The 13,162-nt window shown below is 43.9% G+C and overlaps 1 protein-coding gene across 3 annotated transcripts in view; it reads right to left on the bottom strand.

Annotated features, from left to right (window-relative positions):
- The window catches only part of acat2 (acetyl-CoA acetyltransferase 2), a 103,474-nt gene that overhangs the window by 80,700 nt on the left and 9,612 nt on the right, over window positions 1-13,162 (bottom strand). For all 3 annotated transcript variants that reach the window (XM_072581104.1, XM_072581103.1, XM_072581102.1), the window contains exon 2: window positions 7,260-7,394. In XM_072581104.1, coding sequence (XP_072437205.1) covers window positions 7,260-7,394 — 135 coding nt within the window. The remainder of the gene's footprint in view (window positions 1-7,259; window positions 7,395-13,162) is intronic.

The following is a 13,162-nucleotide window of genomic DNA, read 5'->3' as shown; positions in this document are numbered from 1 at the left end:
ATGAGAGAGTGGGGAGTGAGAGAAAGAGAGACAACCAAAAAATAAGAAAAATATTTTTTAAAATAAATAAAATAAATGAGATAAAAACAGAGGGGTCGAGATGAGATAATCATCTGAAGTTGTTGAATTCAATGTTGAGACTGGCAAGCTGTAATGTGCCTAATCGGAAGATGAGATGCTGTTCCTCTAGTTTGCGTTGAGCTTCACTGGAACATTGCAGCAGGCCAAGGACAGACATGTGGGCATGGGAACAGGATTGTGTGTTGAAGTGGCAAGCCATACCCTCTGACCTTCCCCTCTGAGGCTGAGCGTGCTGTTCTCAGTTTTGTACCCTTACATCCCCACCTCGATGAATCCCAGGCTCGACATGATGCTGAGCTCTTCTTCCGTTGCCTTCATGCTCACTTCTTTGGGCAAGAGTCCTCCCCCCACTCCATAGATCCTTTCACATCCCTCCAACATTCCACTTCTAATTGGAAATCCCACCAGGACAATTTCCTGCCCTCGATCTTTTCATTGACAATTGTCGACGGGACATTGGCCGCCTTGATTTCTCTGCTCCTCTTAACCATTCCAACCTCTCTCCATCCGAACTTTCTGCCCTTCGCTCCCTTAGGTCCTTGCTGACAAAGGGAATGCTGTTGTCATCTGGCGTACTAACCTCTACCCTTGCAGAGACTGAGCGCCAACTCAGATTCCTCCTGGAGCATGACCACACCACTGAGCATCAAGCCATTGTCTCCAACACCGTGACTGACCTCATTTCCTCCAGATGCCTCCCCCCCACAGCTTCCAATCTCAGTCTCCCAACCCCGGACAGCCCATTTCAACCTACTCCCCAAAATCCATAAGAAGGACTATCCCGGCAGGCCCATTGTGTCAGCATGCTCCTGCCCCACTGAACTTATTTCCTCCTACCTTGACTCCATCCTCACTCCTCTGGTTCACACCCCCCCCACCTACATTCGGGATTCCTCTGATGCCCTGCGACACGTTGACAGCTTTCAATTCGCAGGCCCTAACCACCTTCTAATCACCATGGATGTGCAATCTCTTTACACCTCCATTCCACACCAAGACGGCTTGAAAGCTCTTCGCTTCTTTCTTGAAAAGAGGCCCGAACAATCTCCATCCACCACCACTCTCCTCCATCTGGCTGAACTTGTTCTCTCTCTCAACAACTTCTCCTTCAACTCATCCCATTTTCTCCAAATCAAAGGTGTAGCAATGGGTACCTGCATGGGACCTAGCTATGTCTGCCTTTTCATGGGGTATGTGGAATATTTCTTGTTCCAGGCCTACCCGGGTCCCCTCCCACAACTGCTTTATCAGTACTTCGATGACTATTTCGGTGCGGCTTCATGCTCTCGTCCTGACCTGAAAAAGCTCAAACTTCGCTTCCAGTTTTCATCCCTCCATCACCTTCACCTGGTCCATCGCCAAAATTTGCCTTCCTTTCCTTGACCTTTCTGTCTCCATTTCCGGCAACAGTCTATCCACTAATATCCATTACAAGCCCACTGACTCCCACACCATCTGGACTACAGCTCTTCTCACTCTACGCCACCCTATCCCCTTCTCTCAGCTCCTTCGCCTCCGCCACATTTATTCCGATGAGGCCACTTTCCAAAGTGGTGCTCTCAATATGTGCTCCTTCTTCTCCAACCGTGGCTTCCCACCTACAGTTGTTGACAGGGCTCTTGACAGTGTGCAGTCCATCTCCCGCGCCATGACTCTCACCCCCTCCCTCCCCTCCCAGAACAAGGATAGGGTCCCTCTTGTTCTCACCTTTCACCCCACCAGCTTTCACATGCAAAGAATAATCCTCCGCCATTTTCGCCAACTCCAACATGACACCACCACTAAACACATCCCCCGTCTGCATTCCGCAGAAATCGTTCCCTCCAGGACAACCTAGTCCACTCCTCCATCACACCTAACACCTCTCCCATCACACACGGCACCTTCCCATGCAATCGCGGCACCATCCCATGCAATCGCAGAAGGTGCAACATCTGCCCCTTTACCTCTTCCATGCTCAGCATCCAAGGCCCCAAATACTCATTTAAGATTAAGCAGTGTTTCACTTGTACCTCTTTCAATTTGGTCTATTGCATTCGTTGCTCCCAATGTAGTCTCATCTACATTGGAGAGACAAAACGCCAACTGGGTGATCGCTTTGCTGAGGTACGCAATCAGGTCCCATTTGTTCAGAAGAACTAAGGATATCTGTTCTTTGTGTCAATGCATCATTGTAAAAATGATGATAACATTTGTTCACTTGTAGAATGTGTGGCAGTACTTCCTTTTGACCCTAAGGGCTGGAAGCTGCACATCAGTGGGCAGCATGGTGGCACAGTGGTTAGTACCCGGGTTCAATTCCTGCCTCAGGTGACTGTGTAGAGTTTGCACAATCTCCCATGTCAGCGTGGGTTTCCTCCAGGTGCTCTGGTTTCCTCCCACAGTCCAAAAATGTGCAGGTTAGGTGAATTGGCCATGCTAAATTGCCCGTAGTGTTAGTGAAGGGGTAAATGTAGGGGAATGGTTCTGGGTGGGTTGCGCTTCGGTGGGTCGGTGTGGACTTATTGGGCCGAAGGGCCTGTTTCCACGCTGCAAGTAATCTAATCTAATCTAATAAAAAATTTTACAGTTGGATGTTGAATACCTGAATTTCTGGTTTATATAGTAACAAAACTCATACTCAGTAGGAAAATAGCTTGTAACTTAATAAGCTGAGTGGAATATGCACGTAATAGAGCAATCCTGATACATTTTCAAATACTGTAGCATACAAATCACTGAGCAGATTTGAATTTATGAAGTTCAGCTCCCTAATCTTAACTGTTCTGGATTGTGAAAGTCTCATTACCCTTTCAAGCTAGGAAAACACAAAGGCTGAAACTGAGAAAGTTAGAAGATGTCATACGTGAGAAAGGGCAGAAGCTGGTGGAAAGGTTAACTCTTTGTGGTCTGATCTGAGTGTACACTTGCTTGTCATGGATTGAATGTTTGAGTGTTGTTCCCTGGAGCTTAAGATCCGAGAATGATATGATTAGATTAGATTCCCTACAGTGTGGAAACAAGCCCTTCAGCCCAACAAGTCCACACTGACCCTCCGAAAAGTAATCCACCCAGTCCCATTTCCCTCTGAGTAATGTACCTAACAGTGTGGGCAATTTAGCATGGCCAATTCACCTGAACTGCACATCTTTGGACTGTGGGAGGAAACTGGCGCACACGGAGGAAACCCATGCAGACACAGGGAGAATGTACAAACCCCACACAGACAGTCGCCCAAGGCTGAAACCGAACCTGGGGTTCTGGTGCTGTGAGGCAGCAGTGCTAACCATTGAGCCACCGCGCCGTGTTATGAGTTTAATTTACATTTTGGGAATCTAAGCTTTTTTTTAAAAAGCTATGTTGTAGGACCAAGGTACTGGGAATGTTAGCTGAGTAAAGTTACCTCATTACGTTTTACATATAGATTACTATTCTCTCGTTATGATGTACTGATAAAATGGAAGCTTATCTATCCAATGCAATTGGCCATTTGGCCTGGCTTGATCAGGATTTCCCACTTTGACGTGCATGTAGCTTAATTAGTCAAGCATACTCAGACCTGTCAATTAGTGTCTCTTCCTCTATAAACTTTTGCCATTTTATTGCTGCTTATCTGATTAAGGACATGTGGTGTTTTTTGTAATCTCAGTACCAATTTCTGTATAAAGACAGCTTGTTTGCAGCAATAAGGGGAGTTGCCTGAGCAAGCTCTTAAGGGTAAGAGCTGGCGCTGCTACTCTCCCTCAAGCCTGGCTTGTAGGTTTTAAAACCTTAGCTCAAGCCTGGCTTGTAGGTATCTATGTTATAGTGTAACATTGATGCCATTAGTAAATAATGGTAATAATTTAAACTAAACTGTCTGTAAGAATTTTATACTCCAGACTACTACAGAGTACGATCTCCAAGTCGAACTAAGAGAGGCTTACAGGTCGAGTCCATTAAGGATTCCCTGAGCCGTCTCAAATAGGTACTTTACCAGCATCACCTTGCAATTGTCAGGGTTAAATACTACCTGCCACTTTTCTGCCCACCTGGTCAACTTATCTATATATTCCTTTAACCTGCAACCATCTTCTTTAATATTATGACACAATCTTGGTGCCATCTGCAAATTTGTTTCATTTCTCCACACATTTCCACCTGTATCATTTATGTCTACCCAACAATAAGGGTCCCAGTATTGATTCTTGTGGTACTAATACTAGTGGTCCTGCACACCAGCCTCCAGTCACTCAAACTGCCTTCTACTACAATCCTTTGTGACCTAAAACTAAGCCAGTATCTGGTCCATCTCACCAAGTTTCCTGTAGTTCTTAATCACTCTCCCTTGTGGTACCTTGTTAAAAGCTTTGTTAAATTCCACATAAACTACATAAACAGAATTTTTTCATCCACACACTTGATCACATTTTCAAAAAGTTCAAACACGTCTGTAAATCAAGACCTCCTTCTGACTATCCCTAGTTAACCCACACTTTTTCAAGTGGACATCAATTCTCTCCTTCAGAATTCTCTCCAATAGTTTTCTTACCACTGATGTGAGACTCATCGGTCTGTAATTTCCAGGTTCATCTCTGTCACCTTTCTTAATAAGTGGAACCACATTAGTCATCCTTCAGTCCTCTGGCACTTCCCCAGTGACCAGTGCACCTGCAATTTCCTTTCTCACTTCCCACAGCAGCTTGGGATGGAATTCATCCAGGCCAGGCATATTCCTGAAAAAGGGCTTTTGCCCAAAACGTCGATTTCAAAGCTCCTTGGATGCTGCCTGAACTGCTGTCCTCTTCCAGCACCACTAATCCAGAATTTGTCTGTTTAAGGCTGTCAGAGCCTCTAATAATCCCAATTTCCTATGTCAAACTATGCAAGTTTCTCACAGTAACCTTTTATTGAATTCTGTACCTACATTCTCCTTTTCCGGAGTGAAGACTGAAGAGAAGTATTCATTTAACACCTTTCCAATATCCTGCAGCTTCATACGCAGATTGCTCCCTTTCTCTTGAACGGCACTACTCTTTCCCTGGTTTACCTCTTCTCAAATGCAAAGTTCCCAGCATTGTTAACATGCAAACAGAGGCAGCTTTGTTTCTTCAGTCATGTCCACAGGTCACGTACCCCAGAACTTCCTGTGTTGTGAGGTAGCCAGAGACTAGTGAAATGTCCAAATCTCCGCTTCAACAATGCTTGAAAGTATGACACAAAGGTCCTAAACAGAAACTTTCAGAGACTCACAGCTGTGAGTCACTGCTGATTACAGAGGAAAATAGCAACAGCTCCTTTGGGCTAGCATGCACCACCATGATGAATAGTGCCTGTAACGTCTTGGCAATAGGCACAAAAAGCAGCAATACACAATGAAAACTGCAATCTCCATCTGTGGCAAAACATGCTTCTCAGAAATGGTCATTAATGACACCTCATCTGAAATAGATTGTTTTATTTTGCATCTCATTACTCTTTGTAGATGGAGAAATGCCAATGAGGAATTCTTGATCTCAGACTGCTGCTTGGTGACAGAATTCCTTCTACTGGAATGCAAGTGTGTAAACATACGGTGCAATTAGTCATGGGTTGCAACATGATATTCTCTTGAGAGTCAATAATCTTATGCCTGCACAACAAAAATATGTACCTAAAAATGTATCAAGGAACTGCAAAGTTTGATGATAATAGAAAAAACCATACTTCTTTCCAAATTTCTTAATATCTATCGTCATTCTAAATTGCATTTTTCCATCTTGTGTCAGCCTTGGCTCAGTGGCAGCATTCCCACAACTAAATTGTTGTGAATTAAAGGTTCACTCCAGAGACTTGAGCACATAATCGGATGATACTGAGGGAGCAAAGATAAAGTTGCCCAAGTCTCAGAAGACAATATGTCTCCTCCCACAGTAGAGAGAAGAGAGAGATGACTGGTGGTAATTGGCAAGGTCGAGAAGTTTGGGCCTTCACAGTGGATCTCAGTTGGTATTGGAATTGAACCTATATTGTTGCCATTATTCAGTGTCGCAACCAGCTGTCCAACCAACTCTGAGTCAATCAACCCAAATGAAGGACTGCTGCCTTGCAGATGATACTTAAGCTCTGTCTGCCTCCTCAGGTGAGTGTGAAATGTTTCATTGCACTATTCAAAGAGCAGGAGAATTTCCACTAAAAACAACAACATGGAACAGAAGATTATAACACAATATCACATTGGTGCATTGAACACAAAAGCATGGAAGCTATGATAAACCTTTAAAGAGTTAGGCTACAACAAAAAATTGCATCCAGTTCTGGTCACCCCACCCAAGAAAAGATCTTTATTCTTGCATGGCAAATGAGCATTACTGGAAAGCCCACCATGTGTCATGCATTTAGAATTGCCCTTGAAATATGTAGTTTACAAAGCCATTTCAGAGCACAATTAAGAGTCAATCACATTACTAAAGGGCTGAAGGTTGTAGACCAGATCAGGTAAGGATGACAGATTTATCTCTGCCAAGGACATCGTGAACCAAATAATTTCAACAGCAACATTACTAAGGATAGCTTTCAATTCCAGATTTATTAATTTAAATTATTAAACCATGTCTCCAGAGCATTAACCTGGGGCTGGTTTATGAGCCTACATTTCTACTAACCCACTGACTCTCTTGTGTTTTTGAAAGCTTGCAGAGGTGACCGACAAGAATGAGGGAATTCAAAAAATGTTAGGTTGGAGAACGAGCTTCTTTTCCTTACAGCAAAGGAGTTCGAGAGGGAGATTTGATCGAGGTGTTGATGTACAGATTTTGATAAAGTAGATACAAAACCTGCTTCTATTACCTAATGGTGCAAGAGCTAAGGGGGACCGATTTATGATTTTGAGCAAAGAATATATGGGAACATGGAGAATAGCTTTTTTACAGTACAAGTAGGAATGATCTGAAACACACTGCCTAGAAGGCTGGAAGAAGCAGAGACAATTAATGATTTCAAAAGGAAACTGGATAGGAAGATTGGATTGAGGGAAAGAAACTTGCAGGCTACTTGGATAGTGCAGAAAAATGGAAATGTTTGAATTATAAATAGTAAATACACTTCAAAAGTACTCAATTAGGTATGAAGTGCTTTATGTCCTAAGCACATGACAGGGACAGCATAAATACAAATAATCAACTTCTTTCTTTCTTTGTGTACAACCTTCACTTTATTTGCCACCCAATTACCACACATACCTGAAGTCAAAACCTGGCCTAAAATTACTTCAGACACATCTTCTGGTTTGATATTTGCTCTCTTCAGGACTTCTTTTATCACCACTGAAGCTAGTTGATGGGCAGCCAGGCCAGATAAACTGCCATTGAAGGAACCTACAAAGACAAATAAATCATACCAACATTTATTAAAATACCACAAGTCAGATGCAAATAACACTGATTTCCATAGGAGAGATTAATTAATTTGCACTTCATTAATTTGCTATTTCATGTTGGTTCAAAATAATAGTAACCTTCCAGAGGTTCTCAGGAGTCAAAATCAGCCAGAAAAATTGGAAAATGGGTTCTCCTCAGATCAAACTGTATTGAAGGGAGATTTCACAAGAACATACAAGGTTATGACAGATTTGGATAGGTAGACACGGAAAAATTGAAATCATAGTATCACAGATTTAAGGTTATGGACAAGAGATGCAGTGAAAACATGAGAAATAACTTGTTTGCAAAGTAAGTGGTAATGAATTAGAATTCTTTGCCCACAAGTGTCAAAATAATACTTCCAAAATGAAATTGGATGGATGGAAATTAGAAGTAATTGCATAGAGTCATAGAATCATAGAGCACACATCCTTCTTTCCAACCAGTCCATGCCGAACATAATTCCACCTGCCTGCTCCTGGGCCCATATCCCTCCAAATCTTTCCTATTCATGTACTTATCCAAATGTAATTTAAATGTTATAACTATGCCCGCATCCACCACTTCCTCAGGGAGTTCGTTTCACATTCGAACCATCCTCTATATAAAAATTTGCCCCTCGTGGAAGTTTTAAATCTCACACCTCTCACCTTATAAATATGCCCCTTAGTCTTGAAATATCCCATCCTAAGGAAAAGACACCTACCATATCTACACCCTTCATGATTTTATAAACCTCTAAAAGGTCACCTCTCAACCTACTATGCTCCAGTGAAAGAGGTCCAAGCCTAAGCAGGACTGTGAGGATTGAGAACTGACTGGTTCTTTTAAGTGGAAAATATACTTCATTCATTAAAATTATCTTTTAGCACAACCAAAAAGGTTCTCACTCTGTTCTGTATAATATTTCCAACAAGGAAAATAGACAAATGATATATTGGAATTTTACATCCCACAGAACGACTCTACAGTTGCGAACAACAAAGGGTCTGACAATGGAACAGACTCCTGTTATACAATGGCAGAAAAATCTTAGATGAAGGTTTTTTCCCACTGCATCTTATACAGCAGCTGCCCCATGCTTTACTGCGTCCTGCACATGGTCCTGAACTTTGAAATGTGCCAGACTGCAACACTCAGTCAAGGACAACTTGTTACACTGAAAGATCAACAAGTTTCAGGCACACCAAAGTGCATCTTTCACTGAGTTGCTGGTCTTCCAGATGCAATCAATGTTTGTTGTGGTGTGTGTCTCAGGGAACAGCCCATAGAACACCGAGTCCTGTGTCACAGAGTTGCTTGGGACAAACCTCAATGAAAACCAGCATATCTCTCTCCAGACCTTCTTTGCAAAGGCACATTCCAGAGGGTGGTGCATGACTGTCTCCTCCCTCCAACCTGCAGCTGCTTCAAGGGCAATGTGACGTAGTGGAGAGAGTTCAGGCATACATGAAGGATCTGATGGGTAGTGACCTCTCACCACTAGACAAGCTGTGCCTTGGTGCTTGTGGGAAAGTTCTTGGTAATGGGCCATTCTGCCAAATGATCTTAAAAGTCTGCTCAGGAACCATCTGACAGAAGTAACTCTTCTTTCCTGCATAATTTCATTACATACCAACCACTGCCTGATGGACTTGTGTCCGAAACTATTTTCTTTTGCATATTTCTCTATGAGGGAGGGGTGGTATGGAACAGTCCGACTAGGAGCATCCCACGGCAATAGAACTAGGCCCATCCCGGCCTCTGGGGACAGAGAGAACCTCAGCAAGTCATGACACTTGCCTTTTGCATGCCAAGGCTCTGCTTGATGCAGCATACAAGGAGGTGCTTATCAGAGTAAGGGTAGCGTTGGGTACTTCCACATCCCCTCACCTTATCCAGAACTTTGTACACACTGTCCATCTTTGATCTCTAGATGAAGTAGATGACTTGAGTGACTGCAGTGACACAGGCTCAGGGAATGGGCCAAACCTGCGCCACACACAGCAACACTGAGAGTACTTCACACTCAATGATTAGGTTTTTAATTGAAATGAAGATGGAGTGGTGCTCCCTCTGCCCAGTTATTGCCTCACCATAACGTTCCTCCCAAGTTTTAGCATACTGGCCCCTCCAACCATATTCCTTCAGGTAATCTGTCCTGATTTAAGGGTGGAACAGTGGTTAGCATTGCTGCCTCACAGAGCCAGAGACCCGGATTCAAGTCCCGCCTCAGGCAACTGTCTGTGTGGAGTTTGCACATTCTCCCTGTGTCTGCGTGGGTTTCCTCCGGGTGCTCCGGTTTCCTCCCACAGTCCAAAAATGTGCAAATTAGGTGAAGTGGCCATGCTAAATTGCCCGTAGTGTTAGGTGAAGGGGTAAGTGTAAGGGAATGGGTCTGGGTGGGTTGCTGTTTGGAGGGTCGGTGTGGACTTGTTGGGCCAAAGGGCCTGTTTCCACACTGTAAGTAATCTAAATCTAAAAGTAATCTAAATCTAGATAGTGAAGGGGATAAAGGATTAGTCAGCCCAGCTGCCAAAGAACATGGCTCACCCATACCTTGATTAACCTTGGCTCCCAGAGCCAGTTCAGACTTTTTAAAGATGCTCAGGCGTCTGTGCACTGACAGTGGATTCGAGCAGAAAATGGTGATGTCATCCATATATAGGGAGGCTTTGACCTGCACGCCTGCAATGCCTGGTGTAGTCACTCCTCTCAGGCTTGCGTCCTTTCTTTTGGAATTGGCAAAAGGCTTTATACAACACACAAATTGGGAGAGAGTGGGCAGCCCTGCCTGACTCCTGACCTGATCAGGAAATTTTCTGATTCCCACCCACTGATCGAGAGCACACTACTGATGTTAGTGTAAAGTAGTCAGATCCGATTGTGGATTCCCTCCACAAAGTCCATTTTGGACAGAACACACCTCATGTAGATGTACAATATCCTAAAAGAAGGCCTTCTCCTAGTGCAGACTGTTGAGGCAGATGTCCACCCCACCGTCCTGTATGTAGACAATCCAATTCCTGAGGAGCATGAGACTTGCAGAGACCTTCCTGCTCAGTAGAGCACAGGATTGATTGGGGTGAATCACCAATCCCAGAGTAGACCTGACACAGTTGGCGATGACCTGAGGTAGGATTTTGTAACTCATATTCAATTTCTAATTTCCTCCCTCTCCCCTTCCACTTGTAGACGAGGCAGATGATACCTTTCCTCATGGATTCGCACATGGTACCTTGCCAGAGCATACTGTCACACATCTTCATCGAGTCCTGGCCAATCAAGTCCCACACAGCTGAATACAACTTGGCCAATAGCCGTCAGTTCCAGGAGTTTCATTCTTTTCAAAGGACCAGTCCAGTCTCTCTGACATGCTGTGGTTTAAGACTTCCATGACAAAGGACAGTAACGATTAGAAGGCCATACTGCCAGGGGGCATCATGTCATATTGTCTGGAATAGAAGGATTTGCTGATCCTCAAAACGTCAGACGAAGATAATGTTATAAAATCATAAAAGTCAGAGATGTACAGCACAGAAAAAGGCCCTTTGGTCCAACTTGTCTATGCCAAATAGATATCCTAACCTAACGTCATCCCATTTGCCAGCATTTGGCCCAGGTCCCTCTAAACCCTTCCTATTCACATACCCATCCAGATACAATTGTACCAGCCTCAACTACTTCCTCTGGCAGTTCATTCCATATATTCCTCTGCGTGAAAAAGTTGCCCATGAGGTCCCTACTATATCTTTCCCCTCTCACCCTAAACCTAGTTCTGCCCTCTAGTCCTGGACTCCCCACCCCAGGGATAAGACTTTCTCTATTTACCCCTCAGCCTCCGACCCTCCAGGGAAAATAGCCCCAGCCTATTCAGTCTCTCACTATAGATCAAATCTTCCAACCCTGGTAACATCCTTGTAAATCTTTTCTGAACCCTTTCAAGTTTCACAACATCCTTTCAATAAGAAGCAGACCAATATTCCAAAATAGTCTAATCAATGTCCTGTACAGCTGCAACATGACCACACAATTCCTGTACTCAATACTCTGACCAATAAAGGAAAGCATACCAAATGCCTTCTTCACTATCCTATCTACCTGCGACTCTACTTTCAAAGAACTATGAACCTGCATTCTAACGTGTTACTGAGCTATGTTTTTCCTTGAGGTTGCTAATCACTGAGTACACTTTCTGGAAGAAGAAATGCAAGAAACCCCTCCTGGAGATCCTCCTTGACATACCATTCCCCCCAACCCCCTTCCTTTCCACTGCATCAGGAGTAGGTTCTACATGCCTTTGCTGAAATTTGGTCATTTTCCCTGTCTCTTTTCAACACTTTTGAGGATGAGGAAGAACCTCTTGATATTCCTCTTGACTACTTCCTATCAGTCCGCTGAGACTCAAAAGATAGATTAGATTAGATTACTTACAGTGTGGAAACAGGCCCTTCGGCCCAACAAGTCCACACCGCCCCGCTGAAGCGTAACCCACCCATACCCCTACATTTACCCCTTGCCTAACACTACTGGCAATTTAGCATGGCCAATTCACCTGACCTGCACATCTTTGGACTGTGGGAGGAAACCGGAGCACCCGGAGGAAACCCACGCAGACACGGGGAGAACGTGCAAACTCCACACAGTCAGTCGCCTGAGGCGGGAATTGAACCCGGGTCTCTGGCGCTGTGAGGCAGCAGTGCTAACCACTGTGCCACCGTGCCGCCCTGTATAACTCCCTTCTGAGTTCCTCAATGTCAACAGTGGATTGCTCTAATGAGAGCTGGTGTGGTAATAGTGCACCAAGCGACATCCTTCTGACTAAAAGTATCACCATGACTTAACACATAAATTCCTTTGTGAGGTGACAATATGCCAATTCTGATAGAAGTCAAACTAAGTTCTGATAAAGTACAAACATCTAAGATGGAAATCCCAAAAGAAATGAAAGAGCTGAGAAGTTCATTTTCCTTACCTAGTGCACAAGTTCTTTCATAACTCGCATTAAAACATGGAAACCATCCATTGCGCACAACAGTCTGGGTCATGTGAGAGGAATTTGAGCAAACCCAAAGTCAAAGTATGCAAAATAGCACTAATGTTTCTATCACAACAGAAGGAAACTGGTCAGTATACAAAAAGATGCTTCTTGGATGTAAATGGCTCTGATGCAAGAAGGGAAAATCAATATGCAGTATTTGCTGACACTGGAACTGCAGATAACTGCATATGTTTGTTCACTCTGAAACATGCATGAACATAGTTACAAAACCTGTACAAAAGCTAGTACTTCCAGGTAAATCTGTTGGACGATAACCTGGTGCTGTGTGATTTTTAACTTTGTCCACCCCAATCCAACACCAGCACCTCCACATCACAAAAACCGTATGTTATTGTGTCATGTGCAAAGTCAGAATTGCACATGTACAGGACACAGGCGCAATATTGAAACTGGAATAAAACAAAGAACTGCAGATGCTTGAGATCTAAATTAAAAACAGAAATTCCTAAAGCTCAGAAGGTCTGGGAGCATCTGTGGGAAACGAACAAGAGTGCATGTTTCAAACCTGGTGACCCTTCGTCAGACATCAGGCCAAAGGAGCATGGATGGGGCTGAAGGTGGGGAGCAGAATGGGAGGGCTGGATGGGTGGGAAGTCAGGAAAACAAATTGGGGTGGTGGTGGGGGAGTGAAGAGGAGAAAAGGTGGGGCTGTTAGTGTGGTAAGAGGGCAACGGGCAGAGGG

The sequence above is a fragment of the Chiloscyllium punctatum genome, chromosome 11 (genome assembly GCF_047496795.1).
Source record: "Chiloscyllium punctatum isolate Juve2018m chromosome 11, sChiPun1.3, whole genome shotgun sequence".
Taxonomy (NCBI): domain Eukaryota; kingdom Metazoa; phylum Chordata; class Chondrichthyes; order Orectolobiformes; family Hemiscylliidae; genus Chiloscyllium; species Chiloscyllium punctatum.
This window is presented reverse-complemented; position numbering and strand designations above follow the sequence as displayed.